Genomic DNA, 27,500 nt, shown 5'->3' with positions numbered 1-27,500 from the left:
TAAAGCTGTTTTTTAGAATCAACTCGCAAAGTTGGAAACACTGGCTGGAGCTGAGAGTGTGGAAGAGTGTGTATAGAGTACGCAGACTGTAGAAAGTGTACAGGGAGTGTACAGAGGAGTGCAGAGTGTATAGAGTGTAGAGGAGTGTGTATAGAGTACACAGACTGTAGAGAGTGTATAGAGGAGTGTGTATAGAGTGTAGAGGAGTACATAGTGTGCATAGAGTATGCAGAGTGTACAGAGGAGTATAGAGAACACAGAGTGTATACGGGGTGTAAAGAGGAGTATAGAGAACACAGAGTGTATACGGGGTGTAAAGAGGAGTATAGAGAACACAGAGTGTATACGGGGTGTAAAGAGGAGTATAGAGAACACAGAGTGCATACGGGGTGTAAAGAGGAGTATAGAGACCACAGAGTGTATAGAGTGTACAGAGGAGTATAGAGAACACAGAGTGTATACAGGGTGTAAAGAGGAGTACAGAGACCACAGAGTGTATAGAGTATACAGAGTGTATAGAGTATACAGAGGAGTATAGAGTATAGAGGAGTACAGAGTGTTTAGAGTATATAGAGTGTAGAGAGTATACCAAGTGAATGGAGTGTATAGAGTATAGAGGAGTGCAGAATGTACAGAGTGCATAGAGTATACAGAGTGCATACAGTATAGAGGAGTATAGAGTGTATAGAGCATGCAGAGTGTATAGAGTATAGAGTATACAGAGTGTATAGAGTATACAGAGTGTATAGAGTATGCAGAGTGTGGAGAGCAAACTGAGTGTATACAGTGTATAGAGTGTAGAGGAGTACAGCATATATAGAATATACAGAGTGCATAGAGTATACAGAGTGTAGAGAGTATACCGAGCATATAGAGTATAGAGGACTACAAAGTGTATAGAGTATACAGAGTGTATAGAGTATACAGAGTGTATAGAGTATACAGAGTGTATAGAGTATACAGAGTGTATAGAGTATAGAGTATACAGAGTGTATAGAGTATACAGAGTGTATAGAGTATAGAGTATACAGAGTGTATGGAGTATACATAGTGTATAGAGTACACAGAGTGTATAGAGTATAGAGTATACAGAGTGTATAGAGTATACAGAGTGTATAGAGTATACAGAGTGAATGGAGTATACAGAGTGTATAGAGTATACAGAGTGTATAGAGTATACAGAGTGTATAGCGTATGGAGTATACAGAGTGTATAGAGTATACAGAGTGTATGGAGTATACAGAGTGTATAGAGTATACAGAGTGTATGGAGTATACAGAGTGTATGGAGCATACAGAGTGTATAGAGTATATAGAGTATAGAGTATACAGAGTGTATGGAGTATACAGAGTGTATAGAGTATAGAGTATACAGAGTGTATGGAGTATACAGAGTGTATGGAGTATACAGAGTGTATAGAGTATAGAGTATACAGAGTGTATAGAGTATACAGAGTGTATGGAGTATACAGAGTGTATAGAGTATAGAGTATACAGAGTGTATAGAGTATACGGAGTGTATGGAGTATACAGAGTGTATAGAGTATAGAGTATACAGAGTGTATAGAGTATACAGAGTGTATGGAGTATACAGAGTGTATAGAGTATATAGAGTATACAGAGTGTATGGAGTATACAGAGTGTATAGAGTATACAGAGTGTATAGAGTATAGAGGAGTACAGAATGTATAGAGTATACAGAGTGCATAGAGTATAGAGGAGTACAGAGTGTATAGAGTATACAGAGTGTATGGAGTATACAGAGTGTATAGAGTATAGAAGAGTACAGAGTGTATAGAGTATACAGAGTGTATAGAGTATAGAGGAGTACAGAGTATACACAGAGTGTATAGAGTATAGAGGAGTACAGAGTGTATAGAGTATACAGAGTGTAGAGAGTATAGAGGAGTACAGAGTGTATAGAGTATAGAGGAGTACAGAGTGTATAGAGTATACAGAGTGTAGAGAGTATAGAGGAGTACAGAGTGTATAGAGTATACAGAGTGTATAGAGTATACAGAGTGTATGGAGTATACAGAGTGTATAGAGTATATAGAGTATACAGAGTGTATGGAGTATACAGAGTGTATAGAGTATAGAGTATACAGAGTGCATGGAGTATACAGAGTGTATAGAGTATAGAGGAGTACAGAATGTATAGAGTATACAGAGTGCATAGAGTATAGAGGAGTACAGAGTGTATAGAGTATACAGAGTGTATGGAGTATACAGAGTGTATAGAGTATAGAAGAGTACAGAGTGTATAGAGTATACAGAGTGTATAGAGTATAGAGGAGTACAGAGTATACACAGAGTGTATAGAGTATAGAGGAGTACAGAGTGTATAGAGTATACAGAGTGTAGAGAGTATAGAGGAGTACAGAGTGTATAGAGTATAGAGGAGTACAGAGTGTATAGAGTATACAGAGTGTAGAGAGTATAGAGGAGTACAGAGTGTATAGAGTATAGAGGAGTACAGAGTGTATAGAGTATACAGAGTGTAGAGTGTATAGAGTATACAGAGTGTAGAGAGTATATGTTCTCACCTGTCCTGGTAAAGCTGATTGGCTGCTCTGAGCTCCTCCACCTGACCCTGTGAGCACTGCAGCTGCTCTCTATTCTCTCTCTCTTCCTCCACACTCCTTCGCGCTCTCTCCAGCTCTCTCTCCACCTCCTTGAGGTGCTCCTGCAGCCGCTGGAACTCGTGCAGGATCAGGTAGCTCACACCGCAGTAATGACAGGTCGTCTCCTCCTGCTCCATCTCAACACACACACACACACACACACACACACACACACGCTACTTTCTGCTCTAATCACACACATCTATCATAACACACTACAACAACATCCACCATATCTGTGAGGTGTCAGTGGTGGAGATTACCTTGAACATCTGCCATATATACTGCGCCTTTAAGTCAGTTCATTGGCAAAAGAAAAAGAAACGTACACAATTTTATCCTCATATCAGCCGAGACATGCTTGAAGACATTGACTTCAATGGCTAACAGAACCTAATTGCCGCCAGCTTAGCATCGTTCACACTGTACATCTAAATCATCATTGTGATCCAGCATATCTAAAGAAACCAGACACGCCTTGACTGATCGGCGATGCTTGGAGTAAAGTGGAAATCATGTCAGTTTCATCTCTGGCTGAACGTCCTGAATGCAGTTTCACTCTGTTTGCAGAGTTTCGCTTGCAGACGCAGTTTCTGACTGAATCCTGGAGCGTCTCCAGTCATATTACACTGCACACTCACCTGCCTGTGAACTCCTACTCTGCTTTATCACTGATAGAGAAATATGTGAAAGATGAATGAACAACAGATGATAAGGATGAATTAAATGACTTCCCGGAGCATGTTCTGATTTTCAGTCATGACTTACTAACAGGCATCAGCAGTAAACATCATTAAATGCCTGCTTTATTTGGACAGGATTAGTTTTACATTGAGAGGATCATATTTTTAAATCGGCGTTCTTTAGGGATTTTAATCCGTCAGGTAGGTCAAGTACGCTCACCATCTTTTACCTCCTCATAGATGTGGCATATGGACTGATAAAGATTTCATGACATCTTCTGGGGAAAGAGGTTCTTGTGCTTCTTCTTCAGCATGGAGATATTACAGGAAGTGCTCTTTTCTGTCGTCTCCCACTGAAACCAAACCAAAACCAAGTATTGGTTGAGTTTAAGCCACAGACAAATATAAGCCCTATTGAAAGTCAAAGTCCCTCCTATGCCAGGACCCTGGTCTTCCCAGACAGTCTTCCATCCCAGTACTAACCAGGCCCTTAAGGCGCATTGGTCAGCGCTGATCTCCACTTCTATAACCCTTGGCCTCTCGCCTATTATACAGCTAGGGTTACAATGGGGGGCTGGTCCTCTGGTAACCACGAGAGTTTCACTCCCTACTCACATCTATATTGCAGCACCTCACCAGATTGCAGTAGGTACCATTTTTATGATGGTCTTTGGTATGACCCAACTGCAAGTAGAACTCGCAATCTCCTGGTCGAAAGGTGGACACGCTAACCACTAGGTCAGCTCACAGTCATAAACCCTATTCAGACAGGGTTGTTTAGTGCTCCATAGCATCCTCTGATGCACACAATAGGACACATCATCAGTGTTGTTTCCTGGAGTCACTGAGTGTTTCGGGTCTTACAACAGACACCCTCTTCCAGGTGACCCGACCAAGGCTGACCAGACCTTGGCCTATGTCCTACTGGCATTCTTCTTCCCCCACTGCTCCCCCCTCTTCAACCAGAGCCATCTGGATGCTCTTTCTACCACCTCCATGTTGTTCCCAATGGCTCCCAGGGTTCCGTAAGCCTTGTGCAGGGAGTGACCAGCAAATCCCCTACAGCCCACTTCCGCTGGCAAACATCTGGTTCGCCACTCGTTTCTCCAACGATCCTCCACCAGCTCCTGGTACCTTGCTCTCTTCCTTTCTTGAGCCTCCTCCATCCCGTCTTCCTAGGGTACCATCAACTCCAGCAGTATCAGCTGCTTGGTGGCCTCTGAGACTAAAATGATGTCAGGTCTCAATGTGGACTGGGTGATGTGTGGTGGAATTTTCAGCTGCCTCTTCAGGTCAACCATCATCCTCCAGTCTGGGGCTGTGGAGAGCAAACCTACAGATAGAGCCGTCTTTTGGTGTTCTCTTCAGCACCCGTCCCTCTTTAACAAAGTGGATGCCCTTGGCATTAATCCATCCATTATCCATAACTGCTTATCCTGTGCAGGGTCGCGGGCAAACTAGATCCTATCCCAGCTGACTATGGGTGAGAAACGGGGTACACCCTGGACAAGTCGCCAGATCATCACAGGGCTGACACATAGAGACAAACAACCATTCACACTCACATTCACACCTACGCTCAATTTAGAGCCACCAGTTAGCCTAACCTGCATGTCTTTGGACTGTGGGGGAAACCGGAGCACCCGGAAGAAACCCACGCGGACACGGGGAGAACATGCAAACTCCACACAGAAAGGCCCCTGTCGGCCACTAGGCGTGAACCCAGAACCTTCTTGCTGTGAGGCGACAGCGATAAGCACTACACCACCGTGCCGCCCCCTTGGCATTAATGTAAATTAAATTTACATGTGGACTGGAGTAATTCCTCCAGGTCCTAAGGCAAAATTATATTTCCTCTTGGCTGGCGATTAAGTCTGTGCTCATCTGCTCATCTTCAGTGGTCTGATCATCATCAAAATACAGAAGACAAGAGACAGTTTGTGAATTGTGAAATTGGAAGAACGCAATTTCACAGGCTTATCCATATGGAGATCTTATCCTGTCTGGAAAGCACTTGCAAGGGTAAAGCCAAGTCATAGCCACACATACATACACACACACACACACCCTTCCACATACACTACCATTCAAAAGTTTGGGGTCACTTTGAAATGTCCTTATTTTTGAAAGAAAAGCACTGTTCTTTTCAATGAAGATCACTTTAAACTAATCAGAAATCCACTCTATACATTGCTAATGTGCTAAATGACTATTCTAGCTGCAAATGTCTGGTTTTTGGTGCAATATCTCCATAGGTGTATAGAGGCCCATTTCCAGCAACTCTCACTCCAGTGTTCTAATGGTACAATGTGTTTGCTCATTGCCTCAGAAGGCTAATGGATGATTAGAAAACCCTTGTACAATCATGTTAGCACAGCTGAAAACAGCTTAGCTCTTTAGAGAAGCTATAAAACTGACCTTCCTTTGAGCAGATTGAGTTTCTGGAGCATCACATTTGTGGGGTCGATTAAATGCTCAAAATGGCCAGAAAAATGTCTCGACTATTTTCTATTCATTTTACAACTTATGGTGGGAAATAAAAGTGTGACTTTTCATGGAAAACACAAAATTGCCTGTCTGGGTGACCCCAAACTTTTGAACGGTAGTGTACAACACACACAAAATATTCGCTGGCATCTGAGCATGATACACATGACATTACACTACACTACGTTACTCACAGGTCCAGGATTCAGCCTTCTAACGACTTCTTCTGTTTTTATCACTTAAATCAGATGTGACTGACTCATTTCCTAAAATCAGGTAAATGGATCGTTTCTGTAACTCACAACCGCTTTCTCTTTCATAATTTAATATTGTTGGCCAGTGTCTGAGTGGTAAGCTGGAGAGTCCGGAGAATTCCCAACGGACTGGTCATATTTCAGGCTCAATCCCGTGGGCTAAGTGCATTACATTTATGAAAGTGGCTCTTGCATATAAACACACATGCACACGCAATCACAAACTATAAATGTCATAACCAAGTGACTATTTGTGGCCATTTAAGGGAGTAAATCAGCAGCCCCACCTCGCTAAGTGGTTCTGTGACAGCGACGAAAACCACACAGAACAAAGGACGGCGGTCGAGAAAAAAAGCAAGAATGAAATAAACAGAACGCTCGCCTTCAAACACCACGACATAAATCAGGTGTCTGGAACATGGAAGTGAAGCTTGGATTAGTTTGAATATTAAACGGCCGTATGGAATAAGTCATATTTCATCCTGTACACTTTTCTGGCCACAAGCTTCAGGATCTTTCAAGCCTCCCGGGGCTTTTTCAGTTTCAGCTACCCAAGCGCAGTTCCAATGAGCTGCTCCGTTTTAGAGGTTAGCCAGCTGGTTTTAAAGTAATTGAACACTATTCATTAGGTTATTTGCACTTTAAATAATAACAAGCACAAATAAATGTATAATTCAATCATGCTGATTTGTACCTGCACTTTATTTTTAATGTGATTTAATTTCCAGTATCACAATTCTCATTTTGTGTTGCGTGAGGTTTTTTTTTTTCTCCTTTCCAGTGTCCTGTGTAGGGACAGCCACAGTCCCTGTCTAGAACTACAAATCCCATCAACTAACTTCCGCGATGACCTACGTCACGTCACGTGACCAACTCTATAAGTGACCCGGTCATCCTCAACTTGTTCTCTCTCTCTGTGGACCTTCGCGTCATACAGACATAAAGAGATACCCCCGCTCAGCAGAACATCCAAAATCACGACGTCTGCCTTGCAAGAAAGAAGACTCAACGTGCTTTCGTATATACCACTGGCCACGGTAAAGAGTACCTAAGTCGAGTCGTCTCACTCAATTGAGTTACAACCGGTTTATTTGTTTATCATAAGTAACATTACGACTGCAGCCCAAGCAGTTAATTAAAAGTTAGAAGCGACCGGATTCCTTCTGACTTAATCGCTGTGCACATTATCATCAGAGACTTTTCCTCACGAACGACGAAGCTTCGGATCAAGGACGTCTCTGCGCTTTCACAGATGCGACCCATGAGCTTTCTGTGAGCCTCCGCGAGTACCCGAAATTCCACGAAACTTCGGGACATCGATACTTGAAGTAAGGCTGGCATTTGGGCAAACTAGTCTTAGGAATTAGCTTTATGAAGTAGTGTGAATTTAAACTCAGGAACTGTTTAACTGTGCACACTGTAGACACTTAGAGTGTCGAGTTGATCATTGTGTTCTACATTGTTCTCTCTCCGTTGTTTTAATAGATAGGTTGTTGCATGCTCTTTTCTATCTTCTCTAACGTCCCTTAATTTCGTTATTACACACATTTTGCCCTCATCAAGATTTCAGTGGATTTGGTAATGTTATAGGATAGTGGGATTAGCAACCACGACGAATTCCTTTGTCTCAAGAAGACCACGAGGTGATTTTCCCTTCCCCCCAACACCTTAGATAACATTCCAAACTTTACAGCACATCCTCTCACACACACACACACGCTCACACACACGCTCACTACCTCACTGTTTGTGCCTTGTCTATATATTGCTGCTAACCATATTGAATGTATTCAACTGCTATTACCCATTTAGTATCATTGTTATAGTAAATTCAATTATTCTGTTAAACTGTGTGTCTGTTTGTATTTTTGAAGTCGCACAACCTCAAAGAACTCCAAATTGCCTTCACCCGAGTGTATATGAGTGCTATTGGCTGTAGTGTCTATGTAATACGGTAAGTAATACATTATTGCTGCATCAGTAGTGATCATAATAATTTGGAATATACCATAATTTGGCTGTTTGGTAATTTATTATTAAACACCAAAATTAATGGTATTATTAATGAGACTGATTTAATGAAACTGATCACTTAAGATCAATTGCACCCACACCTGTGTTTCTATGTTTGCACCACAGAGTGGCAATTTTAATTTCGTTGTAAACGTTGACAACGACAATAAAGGCAATTAAATTCAGCCAGGTACGTAGAATACAGATACTAGCTGGACAACAATATTGTTCTCATTTACTCTTACTCATAAAAAAATAAATAAATAAATGCTCTGATGCCCAGATCCGGTACTAGGTAATACTACGTCTAGTGCACGTTGTCATGGTAACAAACAGCCGACATAAAACGACAGCGATCTAGACGTATGTCACAATTAGTAACAGCAACTAAAGTAAAGTATAATGCAAACCATGTAAACACGCTTCACTTACGGCTGCACGAAAGTAACTCGGCGTTACGCCATTTTCGTCAGTTCGAGCTAAAATGTATGGATTGTCTTTTGTTAGCAGCAATCGAGCCAGCTAACTGTAAGACTGGTGTATATTTTCCTCTTCTAACCAGTAAACTCTGTCGCTAACAAGCAAACGTGCCTTTATGTCGAGTTAATGCGAGTATACAGTCGGCTATTTTATTTACTCTTGATGCTGTGAACAGTCGTGTTGATTTACTGAGGTAGTGTTGTAGTCGAGTCACTAAACCTCGAGTCCGAGAACAAGACTCCAACCGCACCATTTGACGGTGGCTGTTTCAGCGCCATTAACATGAGTTTGTTCCTGAACATGGCGTATGAACTTCTCTTTGTCAAGGAGTGTGAAGTATTCTGTCAGAGACGGCTGGGAGACGGATGTGAGTGCAGAAGGCGTGTTTATTGATACAAGTGAAGACGGTAAACGATCCAGAACGGCAGGCAAAATCGTAAAACGGTGAAACGGGCGATAGGTCGAGCGAGACTCGGCAGACGTGAAACAGGAAATCAGGGATCAGGAAACCAAACAAGGAAATAAGGCTCGGTAATGTGTCAGCAACGCAACTCAATACTTCGCAAAGTAAGTGTGTTTTCACAGTTTTTATATCGGCGCGCTGATTGCACCTTAATCCTGTGCAGGTGTGAGTCGTTTACAGCGTGCGTGAGACTCTGGAGCTGTCCGGAGCGCCCATCTGACGCACACGCCAAGGCGCACAGGTGTGACACTCTTGCACGACATTAGTACAAAAATTAATGCAGATATAAATATCTTATACAAATTATTATGGCATGTTACAAAAAATAAAGAAAAAATCCGAATCCTCGTCTCCAATTTACGACTCTGTATGCAGTTAATGCACGAGTCCGAGTCATCAGCGCTCAAGTCCAAGTCACGAGTCCTTAAAATTAGGGCACGAGTCCTGGACTCGAGTACTACAAGCCTGGCTGAGGTCACTTGCTAAACTCAGGGTTGAATTTCTGAGCAGAAACTCTGCATTTTCTTCATGTTGATGGGGGAAATTCCAAGTTAGGAGCGTTCATCAAATGCAGAATTAATACTAAAGGTGATGATACATGGAGTAACTTTTTGCGCAATGTTGCTGGGCAATTGCGCTTCGACACTTTCCCATTGAGATTGGGCAATGTAATTTCTCATCTCATCTCATCTCATTATCTCTAGCTGCTTTATCCTTCTACAGGGTCGCAGGCAAGCTGGAGCCTATCCCAGCTGACTACGGGTGAAAGGCGGGGTACACCCTGGACAAGTCGCCAGGTCATCACAGGGCTGACACATAGACACAGACAACCATTCACACTCACATTCACACCTACGCTCAATTTAGAGTCACCAGTTAACCTAACCTGCATGTCTTTGGACTGTGGGGGAAACCGGAGCACCCGGAGGAAACCCACGCGGACACGGGGAGAACATGCAAACTCCACACAGAAAGGCCCTTGCCGGCCACGGGGTTCGAACCCAGGACCTTCTTGCTGTGAGGCGACAGCGCTAACCACTACACCACCGTGCCGCCCCAATGTAATTTCTATCCAAACGATTTTCACCATTTTGGGCGACTTTTTTTATTAAGCTCATCCAATCAGAGTGCTAACAGTGAATCACATGACCACCTGAGCGCTGCTGAAATTTTCAACAAACATGGCGGCGTCTCTCTCCGGCGGTGGAGCGAAGAAAACGCGAGAAAACTTATATCTTTTTATGGCGGCAAGTTGTTCTGTTTAAACCCGAAGTGGCGAATTTACCTCATCAAATGCTGAACCAACAGATGTCTATTTTTATGCTCAGGTTGTAACTAAGACCTTGATTTTATTTTTTCAGCTAAGTGTAAACTGCTGTTAGCTCCGTAACCACCGCTCCATAGAGATTGAATGGGATTTAGCTAACTAGCGGTGGTTTTTGCTAACATAATTAGCTGAAAGTTATCGCTAGCTATGTAGGGATAATGTTAGCTCTCTTGCGTCAAGTTAAAAGTGATGGGCAGCTAATGAATGAGTTGTAATAGAGATTGTCGAACTTTTGGTCTGATCTAATTCACATACAGATAATATGCACGACTACGTGTGGAACCCGAGGGTGAAACAGGACACACTTCAGGATCTAAAACAGAAAGAAAGCCTTTCAGGAGCTCCGTCACGCCCTTTTCCTCCTCAGCAGCCGTCTCCTGGTCCGTGTCCTTTTGTCTTTTTTTGCCGAGATGAGAATTAAACGATGATGTTTTTATGATGTATGTGTCAGTTATTAGTTATAGCATATGTGATTGAGGCGAGTTTTTAGAGATTTATAAAGTGTTTATTATTAACAGAATAATGTGCTTATTTTGACTTATAAATGTTAAAATAACGTCAAATTATCTTTCGACCGGAGGATCGATTCAGTTTTGTTCCAGAAGTTGAGTGAAATAAATAAAGGCTGAAGCCAAAACAAAAGTAACGGCTGTAAATGTTTCAGTGTCCATCTTTGCGGCGTCTGTCTCCCTGCCGATAGATTTGCTCTTCTCTGATTGGTTGTTGCCGACTGTCTGTTGCTGTAATTAGTTGCCCTGTGTCTCACCTGGTTGCCCAGCAACACTGCACAAAGTTGCCCCGTGTACGTCTACCTATCTGTCTGTCTGTCTCTCTGCCTATCTAACGACACACAGTGCTCGAGTTAGTAGGTCAGCGCCCCAAATCCATGACCCACCCTTGCACGACCTTGCCTTCTCTCTCTCTCTCTCTCCCTGTCTCTCTCTCCCCCCCTTGTCTCTCTTCTTGTCTCTCTCGCTCTCTCTCCTTGTCTCTCTATCTCTCTCCGTCTCTCACTCTTGTCTCTCTCCCAGTCTCTCTCCCCTCGCTCTCCTTGTCTCTCTCTCTCTTTCTCCTTCTCGCTCTCTCTCCCCATCTCTCTCTCTGTCTCTCCCCCCTCTCTCTCTCTCTCCCCCCCTTGTCTCTCTTCTTGTCTCTCTCACTCTCTCTCCTTGTCTCTCTCTCTCTCTCTCCCCATCTCTCACTCTTGTCTCTCTCCCTGTCTCTCTCCCCCTCTTCCCTCGCTCTCCTTGTCTCTCTCTACGTCTACATATCTGTCTGTCTGTCTGTCTCTCTGTCTATCTAACGACACACAGTGCTCGAGTTAGTAGGTCAGCGCCCCAAATCCATGACCCACCCTTGCACGACCTTGCTTTCTCTCTCTCTCTCCTTGTCTCTCTCTCTCCCCCCTTGTCTCTCTCACTCTCTCTCTTTGTCTCACTCTCTCCCCCTCCCCTCGCTCTCCTTGTCTCTCTCTCTCTCCCCGTCTCTCACTCTTGTCTCTCTCCCCTCGCTCTCCTTGTCTCTCTTCTTGTCTCTCTCACTCACTCTCCTTGTCTCACTCTCTCCCCCCTCTCTCTCCCTCTCCCCCTTGTCTCTCTCCCCCCTCCCCTCGCTCTCCTTGTCTCTCTTCTTGTCTCTCTCACTCTCTCTCCTTGTCTCACTCTCTCCCCCCTCTCTCTCCCTCTCCCCCCTTGTCTCTCTCCCCCCCCTCCCCTCGCTCTCCTTGTCTCTCTCTCTCTCCCCGTCTCTCACTCTTGTCTCTCTCCCTGTCTCTCTCCCCTTGCTCTCCTTGTCTCTCTCTCTCTCTCTCCCCCGTCTCTCTCTCTCTTTGTCTCTCCCCCCTCCCCTCCTCTCTCTCTCTCATCTCACATGCTGCCAGCAACAGTGCCCAAAAAGTTGCTCCTTGTATCATCACCTTAAGGTTACACACTTCATATGCTCGTACTTAATCTGTAAATAAATAAATATCGCACTGATGCAGCCGGATTATTCATGCTTCCTTCTATTGAACCCTTCACTGTCATCTTGGAACGAAAACATTTCCTGATTCCCAAAAAAACGTTCTGTAGTGTTATATAGCTCGATATATCAAGAACAACAACAGCAACAAAAACCTGGGACCTCCCACTCGGTTACTGATACATTTCGGGCAGGACAGCGAGTCGAGAAAGAGACACAGAGCGAGGGAGGTGATGCTCTGAGAGTCTGACTCTCTCTCACAAACAATCTGGCCCAGGCCCAGGCTCAGCCCCCACCCCCACCACACACACACACACACACACACACACACACACACTAACCCTGAGGGGTGTGCGTGTGTTCTGCCAATAAGAATGCATTCCCGTGACAGAGAAAGCCACCGCAGGGGCCTCTGCCCCCGGGACTGACACGTTGATTTAGCACTTAAAAATTCACACACATGCACACACACATACATATATCGTCCTTTCTTACACGCAAGCATGCACACACACAACCTCCGTTATACCTGTATGCGGAATAGATTTCTTCTTGACGACAAATTACATCACCCTAAAAATCATTATTTTAATTATTATTAGATCATTACTGTAATACGATGGTGAGCACTTTAATGCTGGTGAACACTTTAATGAATTAATCTCCTTTCTACGTCAAGCTAGTCGAGATGTTCGGCTCAGGATTTAAAAAAAATAAAAATAAAAAGCTATGTAAATATAAAAGATTATCATTGTTGTTATTCTTCTTCTGTTGCTGTCTCATCGTGGTGTTCCGGAAAGATCCCTTGTCTGCGACCCCTCGGTAACCCCGCCGTCCCCGCCCGTCCTCCCCCTGATCTCTTCTCCGCCGTCTGCTTCCATCAAATCCCGCTGTAAAACTGGGTCACTGTCACATGCACGCAAAGACCAAATAGCTTCCAAAGCGACCGCTTCACTCCGACATCCAACACATCGACCACGCAAGATGCAAGTTTTCCTCCAGCCCCTGGTTCGAGATCAGTCACGATAACTGGACGAGACTTTTATATAGCGATAAATTCTTTAAGATGTAGGCAAATATTGTTATGGACTATGGGAAGCACCTGTTTATGCACTGTGCGCGTGTGTGTGTTCATAACCCCCTCTCAGTCATCCTGTTCCAGCCATCATTACCGACACGCTCTTATCACGCAAGGGATTAAGCAGTCAATAGACTTATCCTTGTTTTTCCCCTTGATTTCCTGTAGATTTTGAGTGCGAGAGCGAGCAAGTGTGTGTGCTCTTTGTGAATGTTCACTGAGATAACAACCCCCCCCGCGCGGTGCCCAGTGTAGTCCGAGCCAACACCATGATTCCTCTCCATTCCACAGGACTGGCACATGACCCAAAAGCGGTACCAGGGAGGAGATAAGGAGGACTCAAGAGTAAGAGAGGGGAAAAGTGATATTCACAGTGGGGTAAACAACAGTCAGGAGGCCTGTGGGTGGGCCAGCACCATGCACAGAATAAACCTGGTTGCTGAGAAGTCTAGCTCCAGGGCAGGAAGTGGAAGAGTGAGGAAAAAAAGGAAAGGGGGGTGAAAAAAAAAAAGTTTGTTCATCCATTTGGTTGCTACACATTTCCAGTACACACTCAAAAACACATGCTGCTTCACACAGGAACCTGGAGAACCTTTACACAAAGCCTATCAGGTCTTCATTGTGATGGTTGGTTTCACATTGGAACAAGTCTCAAGGACACCAAACTGTGAAATCGTGATTCGTCACCAATTTGTTGGTGTGCTTTGATAGACAATTCACTCCAAGGACATGGTGCTTATTTGTTTCCTTTTTGTTCTTGGCTTTACACCAATAAACACTACCAAAAAAAAAAGCTCTGAATGTAACAAGAGTCATCAGGAGATGATGTATCCCCCGGCCCCCACATGAAACCCCATTCCAAATTTTCCTAAGTTGAACTGGTTGCGGCGGCACGGTGGTGTAGTGGTTAGCGCTGTCGCCTCACAGCAAGAAGGTCTGGGTTCGAGCCATGTGGCCGGCGAGGGCCTTTCTGTGCGGAGTTTGCATGTTCTCCCCGTGTCCGCGTGGGTTTCCTCCGGGTGCTCCGGTTTCCCCCACAGTCCAAAGACATGCAGGTTAGGTTAACTGGTGACTCTAAATTGAGCGTAGGTGTGAATGGGAGTGTGAATGGTTGTCTGTGTCTATGTGTCAGCCCTGTGATGACCTGGCAACTTGTCCAGGGTGTACCCCGCCTTTCACCCGTAGTCAGCTGGGATAGGCTCCAGCTTGCCTGCGACCCTGTAGAACAGGATAAAGCGGCTAGAGATAATGAGATGAGATGAACTGGTTGCTAGTCACTTAACATAACTGTCAGGTTTTGTGAAAAAATTCCTAATAGGTTTTATCCCCCGCTGGCCAAAAGGCCTGAAAGTGGATTATGTCGTGTGGCTAGGAGGGAGGGAGGTCGGTAGGTCCGTCCGTCCGTCTGTCCATCCAGGAAAGGGTTCTCACCTTCTGAAATCAACTCCTCTCACAATTTTTGGAGGAATTTCACGAAACTTGGCAAAAGGCTTTGTTATAGAACAGTCATATGCATATCGCAATTTCGTCTGTAGTATATTGTAGCGGGGGATATTGTGCTCTCAGAGTACTCTTGTTGAGTTATGCTCCGGAAATTAAAATGTTTACAGACAGACAGACCAATAGCTATATCCCTCTGCATTACATGTCAGGGGGATAATGAATAATCCTGATATTCATCAGCCATTACCGGGTCGCTAGAACCAATTCTAGGGTAGATTAAAGATCGCTCATGCACGATAGTCCATCATGTCCGATGATGACTAGAAGGTGTTTAGCATTTGTTTGCTCACTTATGAGCTGCTTTCCCCAGGTTCAAAATAAAATTACGACTGCATCTTTCACATACGGCCCTGGTCACGTTATTGGTCGCAATTATGTTGCACAAGGGGTAATATTGAAACATCCTTGTATGTACCCAGTACTATACTTTTTGAGTTCCTAATACCCTCATGTTAACAAATCACAAGGAGTGAGAACTGAATGGGACCCAGGCGTCTGAATGAAGCAACAAGAAGGCTCTTCTGCTTCAAATCAGAAGGTGGTGTAAACTCAATGTTTCTAAAATTCACTTTACCTCGGCTTGTCAATGATCCAAGCAAATACAAGTAAACACACTTTCTTGTGGCAAAACTTGAACATTTCGGCAGAATCGGAACACTGGTGACAGAGGAGATTGAAATTCCGCAAGTGACGTAAATGTCTACGGAAAACAGTCGAATGAACTTTGGCCGAATGGCACGTCTTAAAATTCTCAGTGTTTCAAAAGTCTGTGTGCTAGACTCCGCCTTCTCGGACAGCATTCTGAAATGACTCCAGTTCTTACCTGTCAGGACACAGCAGCCGACTAGAAATAACTTAAAGCTGTTTACGGAAAATGTCACGTATGGACGGAACCATGGGTTTGCCTTGCATCTGGTGAGACTGACCTTCAACATGCAGCTTGAGTCTTACTACACTTTTAAACTATCAGCTGTTAGTCGTCCAACCAACAGGAAATTTAGAGGCAAAACCTATGAACAGGCCCTATCTGGTCCTGTATCTGCATGCAACACGGTGTATGGCCAAATGGGAGGCTTTGGGTGACTGTGGTCACCTGGAAATACAGTGGTGCTTGAAAGTTTGTGAACCCTTTAGAATTTTCTATATTTCTGCATAAATATGACCTAAAACATCATCAGATTTTCACACAAGTCCTAAAAGTAGATAAAGAGAACCCAGTTAAACAAATGACACAAAAAGATTATACTCGGTCATTTATTTATTGAGGAAAATGATCCAATATTACGTATCTGTGAGTGGCAAAAGTATGTGAACCTCTAGGATTAGCAGTTAATTTGAAGGTGAAATTAGAGTCAGGTGTTTTCAATCAATGGGATGACAATCAGGTGTGAGTGGGCACCCTGTTTTATTTAAAGAACAGGGATCTATCAAAGTCTGATCTTCACAACACATTTGTGGAAGTGTATCATGGAATGAACAAAGGAGATTTCTGAGGACCTCAGAAAAAGCGTTGTTGATGCTCATCAGGCTGGAAAAGGTTACAAAACCATCTCTAAAGAGTTTGGACTCCAGCAATACACAGTCAGACAGATTGTGTACAAATGGAGGAAATTCAAGACCATTGTTACCCTCCCCAGGAGTGTTCGACCAACAAAGATCACTCCAAGAGCAAGGCATGTAATAGTCGGCGAGGTCACAAAGGACCCCAGGGTAACTTCTAAGCATCTGAAGGCCTCTCTCACATTGGCTAATGTTAATGTTCATGGGTCCACCATCAGGAGAACACTGAACAACAATGGTGTACATGGCAGGGTTGCAAGGAGAAAGCCACTGCTCTCCAAAAAGAACATTGCTGCTCATCTGCAGTTTACTAAAGATCACGTGGACAAGCCAGAAGGATATTGGAAAAATGTTTTGTGGATGGATGAGACCAAAATAGAACTTTTTGGTTTAAATGAGAAGCGTTATGTTTGGAGAAAGGAAAACACTGCATTCCAGCATAAGAACCTTATCCCATCTGTGAAACATGGTGGTGGTAGTATCATGGTTTGGGCCTGTTTTGTTGCATCTGGGCCAGGACGGCTTGCCATCATTGATGGAACAATGAACTCTGAACTATATCAGTGAATTCTAAAGGAAAATGTCAGGACATCTGTCCATGAACTGAATCTCAAGAGAAGGTGGGTCATGCAGCAAGACAACGACCCTAAGCACACAAGTCGTTCTACCAAAGAATGGTTAAAGAAGAATAAAGTTAATGTTTTGGAATGGCCAAGTCAAAGTCCTGACCTTAATCCAATCAAAATGTTGTGGAAGGACCTGAAGCGAGCAGTTCATGTGAGGAAACCCACCAACATCCCAGAGTTGAAGCTGTTCTGTACGGAGGAACGGGCTAAAATTCCTCCAAGCCGGTGTGCAGGACTGATCAACAGTTACCGCAAACGTTTAGTTGCAGTTATTGCTGCACAAGGGGGTCACACCAGATACTGAAAGCAAAGGTTCACATACTTTTGCCACTCTCAGATATGTAATATTGGATCATTTTCCTCAAAAAATAAATGACCGAGTATAATATTTTTGTGTCATTTGTTTAACTGGGTTCTCTTGATCTACTTTTAGGACTTGTGTGAAAATCTGATGATGTTTTAGGTCATATTTATGCAGAAATATAGAAAATTCTAAAGGGTTCACAAACTTTCAAGCACCACTGTAGATCAGAAAAAAATGCTACCCAAGCTAGTCCTATATGAACACTATTAGGACATGTTGTGCTTTTGGTGATAAATATCTAACAGGAGCTTAGACATGACATTTTTTTGGAGTGGGACTAATAGGGTGACGAGGGGCCTTGTAATGTTCGACACCGACTGCTCATGTCTCCGATATTCCTCCTCCCTTTTCTCCCCGATTCTTTCACAATCTTTCTCCATGTGTATCTGTCTCTGGCTTTCTCTTCCCAGTTGTTCATCCATCCATCCATTATCTGTAACCGCTTATTCTGTGCAGGGTTGCGGGCAAGCTGGAGCCTATCCCAGCTGACTATGGGCGAGAGGCAGGGTACACCCTGGACAAGTCGCCAGGTCATCACAGGGCTGACACATAGAGAGAATTTAGAGCCACCAGTTAACCTAACCTGCACGTCTTTGGACTGTGGGGGAAACCGGAGCACGCAGAGGAAACCCACGCGGACACGGGGAGAACATGCAAACTCCGCACAGAAAGGCCCTCGCCGGCCACGGGGCTCGAACCCGGACCTTCTTGCTGTGAGGCGACAGTGCTAACCACTACACCACCATGCCGCCCCCAGTTGTTCACTTCACAGTCTATTCTTTTAAGGTGTCTTTTAATTACATCTTTGTATCGCAATCTTTGACCCCCTACATTCTTTTTCCCTTCGCAAAGTTCTCCATATCAAAGCTTTTTTGGTCGCCTGCTTTCCTCCATTCTTAGCCCATGTCCTACATCGTAATTGTGATGAGATAACCATGGCCTCCACGCTTGGCATCTCAGCTCTTCTTAGCACTTCAGTGTTCGGGACTTTGTCAGACCAGTGGATGTTTAATCGTTGTCTTAGATGCCTTATTTGAAAGTTTGTAAGTTTTCTTATGTGCCTTTCATGCAGGGAGGGTCACTGTCTCGATGGAACGCAGTAAAGCTGTTAAGACTGCTGCTCTGAAGAGATGTCTGTGAAGGTTCTTAGTCATCCAGGTCATCATAATCCATAGGTGCTAAAGAAAGCAACTGGACTTGCTTGAAATCCTTGAAGATGTTTCACCTCTCATCCGAAAGGCTTCTTCAGTTCTGTCCGACTAATGAGGAGTTCCAGGTATTTATCCTCTAGTGGACCAAAAGCAACCCGAAGAAGAGTTGCTGAGGTTACATGGGTCGTTGACCCTCTCAGGCATCCTGTAGGTGTTAGGGTCACTGGAGGCCGGGTGTGAATGGTGTTAGCAGCCTAGAGGGTTGTTAGGGTGATCTGTGGGTCGCCGTCTCTCTCTCGCTCTCTCTCTGCCATCATGTCCGTCATTGAAGTCAGCTGAGTCTTGGTCTGGATGTGTATTCAGTTTTCTGGAAAGTGTGCCAAGGATTGCATTGTAGGTGGCTGATAAGTGGTGTCTCGGACCACCTCGTCTGTCCCATGATGGTCGTTCCAGGTTGAAGAAGATGGCTTCTTTTACTCCTCTTTCAAACCATCAGTCTTCTCTGGCTAGAACGTGTACATCGCAGTCCTGAATCGAGTCTCCTTTGTTATTGAGATGAAGACGGACTGCAGAATCCTGGCCTGAGGAACGGACCCTCCTGTGTTGAGCCATGCATTTGTGAAGCTGTTGTTTAGTTTTTCCCCAGTGTACAGGTCTGTGCATTCCTCACTGCACTGAATTGCGTACACTACATTGTCTGTCCTTAGGGTGGACTAATTTCTGCCTCAGAGTGTTACTGGGTCTGAAGTGTACAGGGATGTTGTGTTTGTAGAAGCTCCTCCTGAGTGTCTCAGATAGTCCAGAAAAGTAGCGAATGACAACGTTCTTGCATTTGTTGCCGTTTTCTTCCCTGTCCATTATGTTTCTACTGCTCTGAAGACTTTTAACTTGGTTCTCGGTGTTATTTCAGAGCTGTTCCAAAGTTTCCTTTTCAGTTTTCCATAGGATGCTGAGGCAGTCTGGATGCTGCGAGATATTTCCTGATCCATTTTGTTGTCATCAGTTACTGTACATAGGAGCCAAGATATTGAAATTTGGATTCGGATTTCAGAGGAGCACCATCGATGGACACACTTGCTCTGTCCACATTCTCATCCCCTGCTTGATACAAAAGCTCGGTTTTTGATACGTTGATCTGGAGTGCAAATTCTTTCAATATTCTGGCAAATTTTGATGCTATTTCCTGCATTTTGTGCCTGTATATACTATATATCTGTACACACTAATATATAGGGCGGCACGGTGGTGTAGTGGTTTGCACTGTCGCCTCACAGCAAGAAGGTCCGGGTTCGAGCCCCGTGGCCGGCGAGGGCCTTTCTGTGCGGAGTTTGCATGTTCTCCCCGTGTCCGCGTGGGTTTCCTCCGGGTGCTCCGGTTTCCCCCACAGTCCAAAGACATGCAGGTTAGGCTAACTGGTGACTCTAAATTGACCGTAGGTGTGAATGTGAGTGTGAATGGTTGTCTGTGTCACTCAGTACGTTTACATGCACATCCAAATCAAGCTACTGTCGGTAATCGAGCTAAGGGTCCCAGCAGGGGTGCCAGAGAAATCCAATCCTACATGCACACAAGGAAATCGAACTGTGTGAGGTACATTGTGCACCCGAGCCACAGGTGGTGCTACACGCCCCATCGTGTTGGTACACTTCCGGTTGTCATCATGAAGAAGAGCTATTCAAGAGTATAAACAAAGTTATCAGCAGTGTTGCCAGATATGGTACTGCTGACATTTTCCAGCCCAAAACATGTTCAAATCCGTCAAAATGCACTTAAAACCACCCAATCTGGCAACACTGGCAGTTCCGTGTTCACAAGTTCCGTGTTCAAGCTGTTAGGCTTGCTCTAACAGACTGTATGGCTACAAACTGTCCTGCGCAGACCACTGTTTTGTAAGACAACTTATTTTGCACAATTGTATATTTTTCTAAAGTCCATTTTTTGCTTACAAAAATATTTTTTTTTGCTTACAATTTAACTTATGTCTTAATAAACACAAAAAAGTTCAATTGTTTTGTTTTTATTGACATTCTTCAGATGTTGGACATATATATACACACACAAATACAATGACTTGTTTATGTACACAATTCACAGCTATGCAACAGCTGTACAGATGTATTTGGTGATACAGTAAGTGAGCTAAATTTTAACAGTGCAAACAATGCCACAAAAAGAAAAGATTCATGCCGTTGTCATGACTCGTTGTCATGCCGACCGAGGCTGTTGTGTTTCCCGCTTGTGGTCTCGTCACTCGTCACTTCCGGAAGGGGCAGTGCTGAAGTAAGTAGCTCGAATACGTAGCTCAATAGGGTTTACATGCACTAAGTAGCTCGGCAGAAATCGCATAATCTAGGTCGTGTAGCTCGATTCCGAGAAATCAAGTTCGGTTCAATTTCAGCCGAATTAAGGTGTATACATGGCATTTTGAACTTCGATTTCAGTCGAGCAACGGCAGAAATTCGATTCTCTCTATGTGCATGTAAACGCACTGTATGTGTCAGCCCTGTGATGACCTGGCGACTTGTCCAGGGTGTACCCTAGTCTGGCTAACGCGACTTCAAAGCTCTACGAGCTATTGGTCTGGCAAAGATATTAAGCCCAACCGTTTCCCAAAGTGCGTGGTTGACCCGCCTCCCTGAAATGCCTCAGTTTGCTACTGGTCGAAGCCAGAAAAGGCTGTGACGAAGCTTAAACCAATCACATCACTCTTTCCTCTGACGTATGTGACGCGACGGGGCTAACTGGTAGATTAAACTCTTACCGAAGCCTGTCGGGAGCAAGGTGAAAACGTCCTTCCTTTCAATAAATACCTCCAGGGCTGCTCTTTGCTCCGTTTTCAATGAGAACTTGCTCCATGTTCGTAATGTTTCTAGTGAATGAAGCGCTTCCGGCATAGATTCTGTAAACAATCTATGGCTTCCGGTCGCAGTTCTACTACGTAACTGCCTTGAACACGCCTCTACCCAGGGCCGTTGGAGATGCTCAAAGTTGATTGGTTCCCGATTTTTCAGGAGCTTGGAAGAGCTGTAGATAGCTTGCCTGGCCAGACTAAGCTCGCAACAGGCCCTCGTGTTGCGTCACGCTTAGGATGGGCGGGCCCAGGCTAGGTGTACCCCGCCTTTCGCCCGTAGTCAGCTGGGATAGGCTCCAGCTTGCCTGCGACCCTGTAGAACAGGATAAAGCGGCTACAGATAATGAGATGAGACTAATATACAGTACATCACTACACACTTGAACAAAAAAAAAAAAAAAATCTGTCGGTGATCATGACAGTACAGGAAGACAAACTGATAGCTGAAAAAAAAAAAACGATCTGGATTTTCCAGGTGCTACAATATAAGATTATTTTAAATCACGCAAAACTGCTTTGGACGTATATTTGGATTAATAAATAATTTAATTTCTCAGCTAAAAAGGTGACAATATTTTAATGATGTTCTGAAAAAAAACCCTGATTTCCTCCACCGGTATGTGTCAAGAAAACCAAAAAAAAAAAAATCCTGTTTCCTCATTTATTCATTTGCATTTCGAAATAAAAAAGGAATGTACGTGGTGTACGCAGATCTACTTCCTACTGGTTCTCATAAATGTTGACATTTGCACGTCATGCATGAGCATTTTAGTCTAAGTAGCAGTTCATGGTGTGCCAATAATACTGTACTTCCTGACATTTTACACGCAAATACAGGACGCACCGTTTACTCCGAGGATAAAATAATCCTTACCATGTATTTAAACCTTCTCAAGGAAACCAAATGTGTGTGTTTATTATTTTTCTTTTTCTTAGGTCGTCAGATTTAAACAACAACTATTCAGATGACGCCGTACTGATTGCTGATTCAGAACAAAATCTGCAAGACATCCTGAACACTGTGACAGGCAGCAGTGAAGCGTCACTTAACGCCAGCAAAACGGAATGGATGGTGGTCTCGAAGAAACCTCATCCTCCACGGTGTAACATCAAATGTTAAAAAAATTTTAATTAAAAAAAAAAAATAGAGAGTCAAACAAGTAAACCAATTCAAATACCTTGGATTCACCATAACATCAGATGGAAGATGTGGAAAGAAGAGAAGAAAATAAAGAAGAGAAACGCTGGATCAAAAGGCACTTTCAACAAGATGAGTCCTGTTTTTAAAAGCAGAAACAGCACGCTAAGTACAAAATTTCAGATCCTCAAAGCATATGTGCGGTCAGTGTTACTCTACGGTTGTGGGCCCGTTCTATAACTGCGGGTACAGTTCGAGTGTTGACTCTGTCGGCAAACCACGAACAGAATGGATGGTAACGGAGTTGACATTTCCCAACATTTTGTGTCATAACTCCACATGCTAACCTCAAACTAGCTACCACATGGCATGTATTTCTTTTTTAAAACCCAGAATTTTATGGATTTTATTGTTTGAGTGAGGGATTCACTCCGATATCACAATAACAGAGTTGACGAATAATTAATCTACTGTTGGTGTAAAATCCTCGACATTTTGTTCAAATTAAAGAGAGAAGAAACAGAACAGAACACACCTCACTGCCTTTCTGAAGTTTCTCGCCAGAAGAAGTGACATCGCTCGGTGCATGCGTATTATTAAGTCTTTGTGGATTTTATGCGGTTTTATAACAGAGTTGACAATAACATTGGGACGGATTAAAAAATATATATATATGGGTCCGTCTCAGAAAATGGTCTCTCGTTTGGGACATTATGGTCAAAAAAATTTTCTAATTTTACTATTTTTTTTGCATTTACCCAACACTCAATGTTTCTTTTCTCATGTTTAATAAGAATAAGGATAGCATCTTGCTTTATCTGGCCTCCACTGTGGAACATTTTTTTGATTACAATTCAAATGCTTTTGTAAAATTGATTTCCATATAAAATAACTCCATCATGAAGAATTAAAGCCCCTCCTTCACAGATGAGTGAAAATATTGAATAAATTTCCTCTTTTTGATTGCTTGGGTTAAAAATGCCAAGTTATGATGACTGAATTGGTTATTCACTTAAATATGAATAATATGATACAGTTTGGGTATTTGATATGGCGAAATAGGACACGATGGAAAAATCAAGAACACACCGGAAAGATGAGAATAACGGCGGTGGGAAAAGAACAGCGACTGTACCGGCTGAAGGTCGCGCGGGTCTTTGCTGCGGCGCGCGAGCAACGGGACATCATTACAGCACCGGACGGAGCGCGAGGCGGGGGCGGGGCAAAATGACTGGCCGTAGATTCTATCAAAAGTTCGATCTAAATTGACCGTGGTTGCAAAATTTTGGCCAAAAATACGTAAACACTACGAAATATGAAAGTAAGATCAAAAAGAAGCATTCTATTGCCTTATACTGCAAGACTAAAACAAAATAAAACCGTCAAAACTCACCTTTTCAGTGATGACGTCCGAACAGATCACTCGCGTAACAGAGAGACCGCAAACGGAAGCACGATCAACTTCTAACTCTTGGAGTGGAAAATTCTATTCTACACATGCAAATTGTTAACGTGTGTCCTTCCCCGCACACAAATAACACGCTACGGTAAAAAATAGACCACGACTCATTTTATAGCTCAGAAATTCATACAAGACCAGCTACCATCGTAACATATTCTGTAAGAAACACATTCTATACCTAACTTTCAGCTTTCGTTTTAAAAAACAAAATCGCAGATTTATAACTAAATTTTTTATACGGCGTAGTGATTTTAAGTTAACAAAATAATTTCCGCTTAGAATGTAAACAAACCGGTGAAATGACAGGAGCAATTTGTGAAAAATGCGATAATAATAATTCTTGAAAAAAAAAAAAGATACGTTTTTTTTTTGTATTTTTTTTGGGGGGGGGGGCGTCTTCTTCTTCTTTAAGGTTTTTTGGTGGTTGGCAAACCAACGTAAAGGTGCATTACCGCCACCAACTGGGCTGGAGTATGGAACAGGCGATATGGGGAGGAGGCGACTATGCTGTTTTAGCTATAGATGGTTTTCACTGACGTCACAGCATTCCGGGGAACGCCCCCCAGCCGCCATCTTGTAGGGCAAACAAAACGGACCATCGCCATTACCGGCTACGTTATCTCGGACGAATTTATGAAGTTATATAGTCAGTTTTCTAAAATAAAGATCAGTGTCGGCAAAATCAAGCAAACAGAAGTATATAAATACATTGGACGACATCTCACAACAACGGTATGCAGCCAAACTGGCCTTGATTGGGGGAATTGACCCCTACGAAGTGGACAAAGATGCATTTTCAAGTGATTATGCAGGGCTGCCATCCATATCGTACCCTGATATTGTGAACTATTTCGTGAATAGTAAAAGCGCCTACACACTTGACGACCTCAAAGCATACAAGTCGCTGGAGTCATACAATTATTTTGTCTGTGGCTGGGTCCGTGAAGTCCGCCATATAAAAACAAGTGACAGTCATGTCCTAATTACAGCCAAGGTATGTAAACATTGGAATTTTAGAGCTCTCAACACTGCATATAAATATATATGTGTGTGTGTATAATATCGAGTTGATTTAAGACAAATTTTACATCCATTAGTGGTATTACAGGACCATGTCAGTATAAACTTTGTAATATAATTAACTGGTATGTACGCTTGTTACACGATTGTTTATTTAAACAACTTACCACTTATAAAATGATCGGAGCAGACTTTGCTGTGTTTGGAAGGCTGATAATCCTTGCGGCTGATTCTCGCAAGCCATAGATTTCTCCTTTGTATGCTGAGTTTCTTTGTTTGCTCGCCTTTGTGCTCCCATACAGTGGGAATTCCATAAAAGCTCCACTTGACGTCATCATCTGACCTATTACGACAGCCGTGAATACAACAGGTGTGCACCATTGCTAGCTTTAAATAGTAATAATGTAACTATAAATGTAAATAATATATAAATAAATGTAACTCGCGCGTTACAATGTGTGCTCAGTGACCCGTACGGTAAGCTTGCCACACAAGATGGCCGCCACCAGGGAATCCCCGACTCTGTGACATCATGTGAAAACTATCTATTTCTGTTTCTTTTAAATACTTGATAACAATTTGAGGGGGTTTTGTTTTCGAGTTGAGTTTTTATTTCGTCCTTGGTTGGTTCAGCAATACGCGCTGCCATTTTGTTTTTCTCTACTCATGGTATATGAGCTGATATCCTAGTAGTAGAGTAGCCAATCAGAGCGTGTGTGAATGTGCATAGAATAATCTGTTTTTCACCAAGAAGTCAGAACACTTGGTGTGTATCCTGTCTGTAGTAAAATAGTGCAAATAGATCCACGGTGACAGCTTCCGTTTTCTGTTTCAATAAAGAGTGTGAAAAAGGAATGTTGAAAACAAAACTGACTGTGCTGATTGGACTGGAGTGGATCAGATCATCGTCGAAATATGTTTCTAATAATAACATCCACATGTCTCTTGTCCTGTTTCTCTAAAAACAGCGAGAACTATCTCAAGTGGCTCAATAAAAGTGGACCACGTTTAATCATTTTCCTCTTCATATCTGCAGAACCGCCCACCACCAGGAGATCCGACCTGTTGTTAGTGCTGAGCATCAGAAAACGCCAGAAGGCACTGCGTTTATTTCACCCAAAATAAGAAGTGTAATCCAGACCTGGACCCAGCAACATGAAGAGGCTTAACACCAAAGAGCTTCTGACCTCTCGGACCTCCACCTGTCCGTAACTCATGCACTAAAGGTCAGGGCGTGACAGGACAGCAGCTCTGCGTTTGTCTGTTCAGGTTAACTCGAGGAAGACCTCGGGGATGGGGGATGGGTGGTGATAAAAGGGAACTCGTAGCACATGTGCGTGTTCGAGCTTTAACCCTCCTGAGAGAACAGGGACGTCCATCGCTAAGTCGTGAACAGACGCGGGCTGGATTTTAAACCCATCCATTATTTACGGGGCGCCGTGCAGGATCGAGGGGCCGCCGAGGGGATTTCTGTGGCATGTCTTCTCACGATGGGAGCTTTTGGTTAAGCTCTCATCAAAAATGAATAGAGGAAAAAAGGGAAAGGAGCTCAAGTCCCATAGCAGATGGTCAACAGTGGCACGAAGAGAGAGTGAGGCAAAGAAAAGAGACGCTAATCAGCGAGAAGTCCTTGAGCAGAAAGGAGCTCGGGAACTTTATGATGCTAATCGGAAAATGTGTGAAAGCTTCCCCTTAAAACCCAGCAAACAGTCGTTATTTCCTTTAACTGTAGACTGTAGGCCTGTATCACGGAAGATCTGTCAGTTCAATTCAAGGGTGTTGATTTTCGATCGTTAGTGGTAATCAAAGGTTTCAAACGGCACCCGGTGAATCTGGTTTTGTGGATTTTTCCTCATTTCCGACCCAATTTGTTCAGGAGCTTTCTGCCCTCTTCCACATACATGAGTGTACAGACACCCCATGATTAGCAAGCGTTACTGTGAGGCTGTGGCATCGGCGGGATTTGAGCACACAACCTCCTGACACAACCCTCATCCAGTCAAACTGAATGTCCGTTGCTCTTTAATCCCTCGCTCCCTATATGTCCTGCGGGGTCTTGTGCGACTCCCACTATTTGATCTGAACATTTAGACATTTAAACATCCCGACATATCCATACAGTCTGGTCATGCTTGCATCATCGTGATCCTGTTCTAATTCTCAAGCCTTCACCGTTTACCTGTTTACACATCACTGCTACAACTCGAGTGAGAGCAGGAACTCACTCACGAACGTTCTAAAACCTGGAATCGTGACTCAGATGATCGCGAAGGTAGAAACAGAAGGACGTTAACGTGAACTCGCACTACAGCCTTCTTTCCAAAGCTGGAACGGACACCTCTACTGCCAGCGTCATCGTGCATTTTTATTCCTCACACTTACTCCAGCTCGGTCACTCCTGCATCAGTTCAGTGATCAGTTTTATCTGAAATGGGCTTGATTTCATCATTCACACTGT

At 43.5% G+C, this 27,500-nt stretch overlaps 1 protein-coding gene and 1 long non-coding RNA gene across 6 annotated transcripts in view; one reads left to right on the top strand and one right to left on the bottom strand.

Annotated features, from left to right (window-relative positions):
• The window catches only part of LOC132888161 (uncharacterized), a 33,033-nt gene extending 25,030 nt beyond the window's left edge, over nt 1-8,003 (top strand). The window contains exons 2-3 of the long non-coding RNA XR_009654910.1: nt 6,829-7,375; nt 7,922-8,003. This is a non-coding gene — a long non-coding RNA (uncharacterized LOC132888161). The remainder of the gene's footprint in view (nt 1-6,828; nt 7,376-7,921) is intronic.
• Nucleotides 1-27,500, bottom strand: part of lekr1 (leucine, glutamate and lysine rich 1) — a 273,905-nt gene that overhangs the window by 232,523 nt on the left and 13,882 nt on the right. For all 5 annotated transcript variants that reach the window (XM_060924188.1, XM_060924185.1, XM_060924189.1 and 2 more), the window contains exon 3: nt 2,546-2,760. In XM_060924188.1, the coding sequence (XP_060780171.1) occupies nt 2,546-2,760 (215 nt within the window). The remainder of the gene's footprint in view (nt 1-2,545; nt 2,761-27,500) is intronic.

This window comes from Neoarius graeffei, chromosome 6, assembly GCF_027579695.1.
Source record: "Neoarius graeffei isolate fNeoGra1 chromosome 6, fNeoGra1.pri, whole genome shotgun sequence".
In the NCBI taxonomy this organism is placed as follows: Eukaryota; Metazoa; Chordata; class Actinopteri; order Siluriformes; family Ariidae; genus Neoarius; species Neoarius graeffei.
Note: the sequence above shows the minus strand (reverse complement) of the source record. Positions and strands in the feature narration are given on the sequence as shown.